Source organism: Brienomyrus brachyistius, unplaced genomic scaffold (assembly GCF_023856365.1).
Source record: "Brienomyrus brachyistius isolate T26 unplaced genomic scaffold, BBRACH_0.4 scaffold78, whole genome shotgun sequence".
Classification (NCBI taxonomy): domain Eukaryota; kingdom Metazoa; phylum Chordata; class Actinopteri; order Osteoglossiformes; family Mormyridae; genus Brienomyrus; species Brienomyrus brachyistius.
This window is the reverse complement of record NW_026042353.1, coordinates 461,745-472,255: the sequence shown is the minus strand read 5'-3', so window position 1 is coordinate 472,255 and position 10,511 is coordinate 461,745. Positions and strand designations below refer to the sequence as shown.

The 10,511-nt window shown below is 42.0% G+C and overlaps 1 protein-coding gene across 1 annotated transcript; it reads left to right on the top strand.

The window, feature by feature from the left end:
• Positions 1-3,091: 3,091 nt before the first annotated feature.
• On the top strand, positions 3,092-5,565 carry LOC125726843 (uncharacterized protein K02A2.6-like). The gene is made up of 2 exons (XM_049003309.1): positions 3,092-4,725; positions 5,039-5,565. Exon 1 carries the CDS (start codon positions 3,422-3,424, stop codon positions 4,451-4,453), a length of 1,032 nt encoding a protein of 343 aa, XP_048859266.1. The 5' UTR covers positions 3,092-3,421; the 3' UTR covers positions 4,454-4,725; positions 5,039-5,565.
• The last annotated feature ends 4,946 nt before the right edge of the window (positions 5,566-10,511 follow it).

Sequence of the window (10,511 nt, the reverse complement as noted above, 5' to 3'; positions counted from 1 at the left end):
AAGTGCTCAATTGCATTATCTAAGTCTGTTCCCAAACAATTCGATTTGCTTGTTCTAAACATTGAATTCACTAACAATTTTACTCTGTCAGTGGCTGGGTGCTATCGCCCTCCTTCAGCCCCGGCCTGCACTTTAACGACATTGTCCAGTGTGCTGGCGCCCTTGATCAAAACTGAATTCGTGCTTCTTGGTGATTTAAACTGGGACATGATCAAACCACCCGATAAAGTCATTCAACAATTCGATGCATTAAACTTGCATCAAATTATCTGCTCCCCCACTAGGTATGACACCAAATCTACAAACAAGGCTACGCTGATTGACATTATTCTAACTAATTCTCCTCACAAGTATAACTCTGGGGTATTTTGTTCCGATATCAGTGACCACTGTTTTATTGCATGTGTTCGAAATGGTTGCTCCATCAAGAAACCAACTCGATTCTGTTGCAAACGTGCTTTTAAAAACTTCAATCACCAAGCTTTTCTACATGACATGGCTGATGTTAATTGGTCAAGAATCAGGCTGGTTCCAACGGTAGATGAGGCCTGGCATTTATTTTACAAACTTTTCAGGGCTATTGTTGATAAACATGCCCCGATGAAAAGACTTAGAGTTAAGGATCGGCATAGTCCTTGGTTTACCCCGGAGCTCTCTATGCTTTTACAACAAAAAAATATTCTCTGGCGCAAGGCACGACACTCTAGATCCCCAGCAGATAGTTTGGTTTTTAAGCAATTCAGAAATAAATCCTTACAAGCCGTTCGCAAGGCTAAAACAGACTATTTTAAGAAGCAGTTTTCTCTTAGTAGCTCTGATCCTACTAAATTTTGGAAAACGATAAAGGAGATGGAAAATAAACCATCTTGTAAGTTACCTACTTCACTCTACTTAGAGAACTGTGTAGTATCAGATAAGAAGTGTATGTTGGAGCTCCTCAATAAGCACTTTATAACTTCTGGACTAATCTCTGAATTTCCAAATTCTGCTTCATCGGCTCTTTATCTTAGTAACTGCTCTAATGCATCTTCTCCAAGTCTCCCCCATCTTACAATACTTCCGTCCTCCTCTCATAGCTTCACCTTGCGGGCTTTTTTAGAGGAAGAGGTTCTGGATGAATTGCTTAGGTTGGATTCCAATAAATCTGCTGGGTCTGACGAGGTGGATCCTGTCTTTTTCAAAATGGCTGCTTCCATTATTGCCACTCCAATCACAGATATATTCAATTTGTCTATATGCACAGGGCAAATTCCTCGTGCTTGGAAGTCAGCGTTAGTGTTTCCTCTCTTTAAGGGTGGTGACCGGTCAGATCCCAACTGTTACAGGCCTATTTCTGTTTTGCCATGTATTTCCAAGGTTCTGGAAAAACTTGTAAATGGTCAACTCACCGATTATTTGGAAGCACACAATATCTTATCACCTGTTCAATCAGGATTTAGAACTGGGTTCGGGTGTATAACAGCTACTCTTAAAGTCTTAAATGATATCTATTCTGCTTTGGATTCTAAATTATACTGTGCTGCTATTTTCATTGACTTGGCCAAGGCCTTTGACTCTGTCAATCATAAACGTCTTATTGATAGGCTACATGACACAGGCATCTCTGAAAAATCCTTGTCTTGGTTTTCCAATTATCTTACCGACAGAGTGCAGTCTGTAAAATCTGAACTACTCCTTTCCCAGCCTCTCCCAGTCACCAATGGTGTCCCGCAGGGATCAATACTTGGACCTACACTTTTCTCTATTTATATTAACACTGTTGCTAATTCGGTTACGGACTCATCTATCCATCTTTATGCTGATGATACAATTCTTTATTCTACAGGTCCTTCCCCTGCTACAGTCTTGCAGCAACTCCAACTTAGTTTTAATAGTTTGCAACAGATTCTTTCCAATTTGCACCTCCAGTTAAATACTTCCAAAACTAAAGTTATGTGGTTCGGTAAAAAAGGTCATATTCCATCAAGCTCTCCAGGTATCTGTTCCCTAGACGGGACACCACTGGACCAGATTACTGAATACAAATATCTGGGAATTTGGCTGGATAATACTCTATCTTTTTCAAAACACATTGACAATTTGCAGTCTAGGATCAAATTAAAACTTGGGTTCCTTTATAGAATGCGTTCTGCATTTACATCATCTGCAAGGAAAACTCTGGTTCAAATGACAATCCTTCCCATGTTTGACTATGGTGATGTTATTTACAGATCAGCATCCAAAGGCCTGCTTCAGAAGCTCGATGTTCTTTATCATTCTGCCATTCGGTTCATAACAAATGCCCCTTTTAAAACCCATCATTGTACCCTGTATTCTTCTCTCAACTGGTCTTCATTGTACACCCGCCGTAAAATCCATTGGCTTATGATTATTTACAAAACTCTCGTTGGTTTTTCCCCTCCTTACTTACAGGATTTGTTACACTTTTCTACTTCTGTGTATAATACTCGATCTGCTAATTTGATTCTGTTGACAGTTCCTAAGGCTACTTCTGCATTTGGCCTGTCGTCTTTTCAGAACGCTGCTGCTAGAGATTGGAATGACCTGCAGAAAATGTTAAAACTGGATAATTTCATTCATAAATCAGCTTTCCAATCTCGGATTTCAGCTTATTATAAAGACGTGTGTCGCTGTTATTTAGACTAGCTGCTCCAACTCACTGCTGCTCTTTTCATTGCTGCTCCAACATTCTTATTGTTTATATAATATTTTATGACATTTTTCCGTAAATATGCAACATATTCACTGTTTCTCGCTTCATTTCTTTCTTTATTTATCTATTATTACTATTATCATTATTATTTATTTTTTCTATTTTCTTTTCCTTTCGTAAACTTGTATATTGTATATATGTATTTTTCTTAAAACGTTTTATTTTACATTATTTTACATTTCTTTTTAAAGGCTTTGCCCTTTCCAGGCCACAGTTGTAAATAAGAAACATGTTCTTAATCTGTCTTGCCTGGTTAAATAAAGGTGAATAAAAAATAAATAAATAATTAGGGCATGCGAGCTATTCAAAAATAAGTCACTTACTATATACACTGATAGTCAATATGTGTTTGGAGCTGTTCATCACCATGCAAGAGTGTGGAAAAATAGAGGTTTTAAAACATCGCAGGGAACGTCTCTAACTCACACAAACTTACTACTTAGATTATTAGATGTTGTACAATTACCGACTCGCCTTGCACTGTGCAAATGTAAAGCACACCAAACCGATGCTTCCACAATAGCTAAAGGAAACAACTTTGCAGATAAAACTGCCAAAGAAGCGGCCCTGAAACAGCCCACCTTATCAGTGGCAGACATTCTTTTCATAGATAGTGATGTGCTGTGTGATGCACAGATTCATGCTCCTAAAACAGAAATACAGAGTTGGATCAAGAGAGGAGCAATACAGCAAGGGAAAGTTTACTATATGAATGACAAGCCCATCCTACCAAAAAACTTATACAAAACAGCTGCCTTAGTGAGCCATGGAAATACTCATGTCTCAACAGGAGGGATGGTACATATTATCCAGCAATACTTTTATGCTATAAATTTTTCTGATTATGCAAAGCAATTTTGTAGAACATGCTTAATTTGCTGTAAACATAATGCACAGGGTAACATGAGACCAAAACGTGGCCAGTTCCCTGTAGCTGAGTACCCGTTTCAAGTTGTACATATGGATTTTATTGAATTATCTTGGTCACAAGGGAAGAAGTACTGTCTAGTCATTATAGACACCTTTTCTAAGTGGGTAGAAATATACCCTGTAAAGCACTGTGATGCAATGACTGTTGCAAAATGTTTGGTAGGCCATTATTTCCCTACTTATGGCATACCTCATATTATAAGATCAGACAATGGGACTCATTTTGTAAATCAGACCATGTCCCTTTGTTCACAAGCATTAGGTTTTACGCTTAAGAATCATTGTGCTTATCACCCTCAGAGTGCAGGCTTAGTGGAGAGAACTAACGGCACTATTAAAACAAGGCTCAGAAAAACAATGGAAGAGACAAAAAGGCCGTGGCCAGAATGTTTGTCTCTAGTAAAATTGTGGATGAGAATAACTCCCATTCCTGCAGGATTAACACCTTTTGAGATAGTGTACGGAAGGCCGTTTCCCCTAGCAACCGAAATGAGTGATATAGGGAAAGCGGACAGAGAAAATACATTGGCTAATTGGATGCGAAAGTTGCTATCATCACAACAAAAACATAGCCCCAGTAGTCTGCCAGTAAATTCTGTTTCTAACCAACAGGATAACTTGCAGCCAGGGGATTGGATCCTGGTCAAGGTCCTGTTGCGGAAGGAGTGGAGCACACCCCGGTGGGACGGTCCTTATCAAGTCCTCCTCACAACACCAACAGCTGTGAAAATAGCAGAACGACCTTCCTGGATACACAAAAGTCACTGTAAACCCATCAAGCCCTTATCAGAGGCCTCAGCGACAGAGTAGCAGTGGAAGTCCGCTACAAAGGCACAGTAACCAATAGGGTGCTGCTGTCTCAACCCGGTGAAGAAAACAACTGAACTGCACTCTATTAGGATGGCTCTGACGGGGTGGGGATGTGGTAAGGTGACTCTAGGGGTCATTCTTGTTGTTGGACTTGTATGGTTGTCCTTGCTCCCACTAGCTCCATTGCAACACCTACGGCGATGGACCCATGACGACTTCCATCTGCGCCTGTTGCCTGCTGACCACTCACACCCGTTCATGAAGAACTACTGGTATCGATATGTACATGACACTGTAACAGCAAAAAATGTGACGAATTGCTATGTTTGTTCTGTGATGCCTACTCATAGTGAACGACCCACTGTATATGGAAAACCCATGAATATGTCCCAGGCCAAATGTGCCGCATCTTTTGCAGGTATAGGGTACCAAAGTATTGTTTCACTTATATTTTCTTTTGTTTTGTTTTTTATTTTGTTTTTCTGTTGTTTTATAACTGTTATACCATGTTTGAAAATGTTTATTAATCAAGCTCTTAATGCTGCTTTTCGAACACACAGTACAATGTTTCTCTCCCTTACTCAGAATATGGAGACAGAGCCTGTTTCCAGCGATAGCGATGAAGAAGACATGTAATTCATAATGACGGCTGAGCCGAAAGCACCCGTGCAGGGCTCGGACCTGAAGTAACGGAATTAGATGTTTTTCTATGATAAACAGGAGGAACGACTCCTGATGGTTTTCTGTACTCCACAGTTAGGATGATGATGATGTGATCTAAATGACAGTTGTACTGGAAATGCTTTTGCAACTTGTACAATACTGATGTTTTTGATCATACTGTCATGATAAACAGGAGGGACTGTTAGGTTGAAGAAACTGTTATTAATCATTTTGTTATCACTCCTGTATGATCAGCAATGAATGTAAATATGTATATATATTATTTTGTTTTCCCCTAGCCTCATACTTTAGATTATATTAATAATAGCATTCCCACCTTAGCAAAACCAGAACTTTCTCTCACCTCCCTATACTGCATGACTCTTGCGCCTCCCACTGACTATAAATAAAGGAGTCAAGGGGAACCACCCTTTGTAACACATTCTGCTGTAGTTTGCATTGCAGAGAGTGTGGGTACCCTTGCAAGTAAAACTGTAACCTGTGTGTGTCTCATAAATGTGGAGTTGGGGTGGAAACGCCGGGCGCTTTCCCCAACAGAGAGTTTTGCAAAAGGGGTGACAGATCTGCAAATTATGTCTAACTAGGTGAGCATGGTTTAAAGTTTTGCCAAGTGACTGATTCAATAAATGACTTTTGGCAATTGGCAGTTTTCTTCTGAAGGCAGCTAGGCCCCGTGCTAAACTTTGTCACACTGAGAAAGGGGAACAAACTGGAACACAGGCAGGAAGAGAGGGGGGGGCTCCGGCGTAGTGTAAGTAAATTTCGGAAAGCAAAAGGTACACGGATAGGGTCATGGTGACATTAAGCTGATGCTTGACCTGCGGGGACATAACAAGGGATCTTGCAACATAAGATACGGTAAAAGGGAACGGGTGTGGGGACTAACGCCATCAATTTCAAAACAATAGTTGTATGGGGACTTCCGGTTGAGTTTTGATGGAGTAGGACGTGAGTTTGGGAGCTCCCGCCGATTTCGTTTAAAATTGTTATTCATTTGCGCTTTTCGGCCATAATTTTAGTCCTGTTTCATTCTGTAGTTCGTTGAGTTGAGAAGTTTTACTCGGGACTTTGTAAAATGGCAGCAAAAAATATTAAAACTCGCAGTACTATTCAAACACAACTGAGGCCTAGTTTGCAAGCCGCGACCACATCCTCGAGTGAGTCATCACCTGTAAAGCCCCCCTCGAGCCAAGCTAATCCGGATATGGATGCTCTTAAAGGCGAGTTGTTGGCTTCGCTGAGGAAAGATATCGCTGATATTTTTAAAAAAGAACTTCAGGATACTCTCGGTGATGCTTTGTCTACTATTAAGTTCGACTTGCAAGCGGTGAAGACGCAGCTGGCGATTGATAAAGCTGCTAATGACGCTACCGTGTCCGAGCTGAAAGGTACGGTCAGGGAGATGGAGCAGCGCGACTTCGCATCACATATAAGGGTGTTGAGAAGAATTTTGTTTCAGCGGAGGAAGCCAGTGATTATGTCAAAACGTTGATTTCTGAGTGAGCCTCAATAGCCCTTCAGTTTGGTGCTGTAATGCTGCTAATTTATTTATTTTTATTTTTTAGGTGCATTGCGCTAGTTACGGTACTGTTTGTTTTTATTTTCATTTTCACTTTTATATAATAAGATTAAATCGGATATTATACTCTTGTACTTCGGATTAGTCCAGAACAATCTTTTCTATGCTTACTGCATTTATTTGCACAGGACTTGTTTATTTGTTTTTTTCCGTATTTTTGTTGTTTTGTTGTAATGTTCATCTTCTGAGGAAACGATGTTTTCCTGTTGTACTGTGAGTTTTTAATATAACGTGTTTAGTTATACGCACACTGTTATACAGTGTGGAAGTCGGTGGGAGGTTTTTCTCTCTCGCTTTTGTTTGTTTTGTTTGGGCTCCGGTGTCCCATTTCGGCTCTTTGCGACCACTGGTATTTTAAAAATTTTTTTTATTTTTGAATGGTTATAGGTAATATAGATCCCAGCATTGCTGGGTCAGGCAGGCCTCTTAGATTTATTAGTTGGAATATCAGAGGTATGGGTAACCCTGTTAAGAGATCTAAGGTTTTCACACACTTGAAACGTCTAAATTCTGATATAGCATTTATACAGGAGACTCACCTTCGCATTAAAGATCATTATAGGTTATATTGCCCTTGGGTAGGTCAGGTCTTTCACTCAAACTTTAATTCGAAAGCTAGAGGAGTTACCATTCTTATTAATAAGAAAGTTCAATTCTCATCGACCAATGTTATTGCTGATAAGAATGGTAGATACATCATTGTTGCTGGTACCCTAATGCAAAAAAAGGTTTTGTTGGTAAATGTATATGCCCCAAATTTTGATGATGCTGAATTCGCTAATAGATTGCTGAGTAACATCCCGTTCTTGAATACTCATTTGCTGATCTTCGGTGGAGATCTGAATTGCGTTTTTGATCCAATCTTGGATCGATCTAATCCTCGTAATCTGACTCCATCATCTATGTCTAAAATATTTTCAGATTTTATGAAACAGAACGATCTTATTGATCCATGGAGATTTCGCAACCCTTCAATCAAAAAATTTTCTTTTTTCTCCCAGGTGCACCATTCTTATTCCAGGATTGATTACTTTTTTATTGACAGAACTCTTAATTCGTGTGTTAATTCTTCTGACTATTCTGGTAATGTAATATCTGATCATTCACCTCTGTTATTGGATATTCAACTTTCTACCTATAAACGTAGCCCACCACTTTGGAGATGTAACTCTCTTCTTCTGGCAGATAAAGAATTTTGTGAATTCATTTCAAGTTCTATTGAGGAGTTCTTGTCCTTCAATCAAAGCGATTCAGTTTCATATTCTTTGCTATGGGAGACACTTAAATGCTACCTGAGAGGTCAAATTATTTCTTATTCTGTTCTTGCTAATAAAAAGATTAATGCCAGGCTTGAAGAACTTACAGCTGCGATTAGTAACCTTGATCAAAGTTATACACTGAACCCTTCTCCAGAATTACTGAAGCAGCGTCTTGATTTGCAAGCAGAATTCAATCTTATGTCAACTAAAGAGGCAGAGCGCTTGTTACTACGCAGTCGTGGCTCATATTATGAATATGGTGACAAGGCAAGTCGCTTGTTGGCACATCAGCTACGACGTCAAGCCACTTCGCGTTTAATACCTAGTATTAAAAACACTTATGACACTATTACTACAGATCCCTTGGAAATTAAATCTACCTTTAAAACATTTTACGCTTCGTTATACAAGTCAGAATTTCCTACGGACAAAGCTAAAATGAACGAATTTCTTAATAATCTTTCAAATCCTGTTATTGATACTAATATTGCCGTGTAATTGGACTCCCCATTTTCCGTTGAAGAAGTATTAAATGCTATTACAGCTATGCAGTCTAATAAAGCCCCAGGCCCTGATGGGTTTCCAGTTGAATTTTATAAAACATTTATTGGTAAATTGGCACCATTGATTTTATCTGTGTTTAATGAATCCTTGGAAAGGGGTTCATTACCACCAACTTTCACACAAGCCACTATAGCACTCCTTAAAAATGCCATTATCTCTGCTAAATGCCGATGCAAAGGTGTTGGCTAAAGTAATTGCATCTCGCCTTGAGGATGTGCTTCCTTGTATTATATCTGAAGAGCAAAATGGCTTTATAAAGGGACGTCAGTTGTTTTTTAATATCCGTACACTCTTTAATGTTATTTACTCAAAGCATCTATCTGAACTTCCTGAAATTGTGACTTCTTTAGATGCTGAAAAGGCTTTCGATAGGGTGGAGTGGGAGTACTTGTTTGCTGTTTTAAAGAAATTTGGATTTGGCGATAAATTTATTTCTTTATTCGTCCCCTAAAGCCAGTGTTCATACTAATGACGTTTGTTCTGATTATTTTGCTCTGGGTCGTGGATGTCGTCAAGGTTGCCCTTTGTCACCTTTACTCTTTGCCATCGCCATCGAGCCTTTGTCTATCACATTGAGATCCTCCTCTGTATTTAAGGGAATCATCCGTAATGGAATTGAACATAAATTATCATTGTATGCAGATGATTTGTTATTATATATAACCGATCCTGCACTCTCCATCCCTGCTGTTTTAGGTATTCTGGAGAATTTCAGCTCGTTTTCAGGTTATAAATTAAATTTGGGGAAAAGTGAGTATTTTTCCATTAATACGTCAGCATGTCATCTTCAACAGTCCGATCTACCCTTTCATCTTAGTCCATCGGGGTTTAAATACTTGGGGGTTAATGTGACTCGTTCTCTATCTGGTCTTAAATCAGCTAATTTTACTCCTGTCACGGGAACGCTCGGCGATCGCGGGCAGAGCGGCGATCGTTCGAGGCGAACGGGCAAGAAGGATGCAGGCAGGCGGAAGTCGGGGATTTACGAGGGTTTAATATACAAACTGGGAGCAGGAGACATGTAACGCCAACTAACATCAATGACAGACCAAGCAAACAGGGGAGACCAGGACTTAAATACACCAGACTGAATGACAGCAAACGGAAACAGCTGGGTACAATTCGGGAAACACACGTGGGTAATCAGGGGGCGTGGCACACACGAGGAGCGGACGAGCCGGGCATGACAGAACCCCCCCCCAAAGGCGCGCTACTCCGGGCGCGCCAAGGAAGGGGGCGACGGACGGGACGAGGCAAAACAGGACCTGAAAAACAAGAACAGAATCAACGCAGGACAGGGAACAGGACCGAGGCACAAAACAGAGCGAGGGACAAGACAAAAGACAAAACCTGACAGAGGGTCGGGAAGGCAGACAGGCAAACCAGGAAGGGAGACACAGAAGGAACGGGCAGAACAAAGGGGCCAGGAGTGCAAGGCGGGTACACCGGGGCACAAGGAACAGAGACGGGTGGAACGAAAGGGCGAGCAGAAAACAGAGGGGCAGAGACAGGCGGGACAAAGGCAGGGGCGTAGGGAGACAAGGAGGGGGAACTAGGGGAAGCCCGAGGGAGCCCCAGCGGGCGACGGGAGGCAGCCGGAGGGGCCGCAGGCGGCCGGGAGGCCGGAGCCGGAGGGGACCACGGAGGGGCCGAGGAGACAGGGCGAGGGACCCGCGGAGGGGCCAGGGAGGGAGCCGGAGGGAGCACCAGGGAAGGGGACGAGGGAGCTGGAAGGGGCCAGGGCGAAGGTCCGGAGGAGGGGGGAGCCGCAGCAGGCGGCGACGTCCGGTGGAGGGCCGGAGGTAGGGGCCCCGCAGGCAACCGAGGAGCCGCCGTCGGGGAACCCCCAGGCGACCGACCAGGCACCGGAGGGGGGAGCGAGGCAGGGCGACGAGACATCGGAGAGGGACCCGCAGGCGACAGCCGACCCGGAGGGCCAGGACCCGCAGGCGCCAACCGAGCCCCAGCGCAG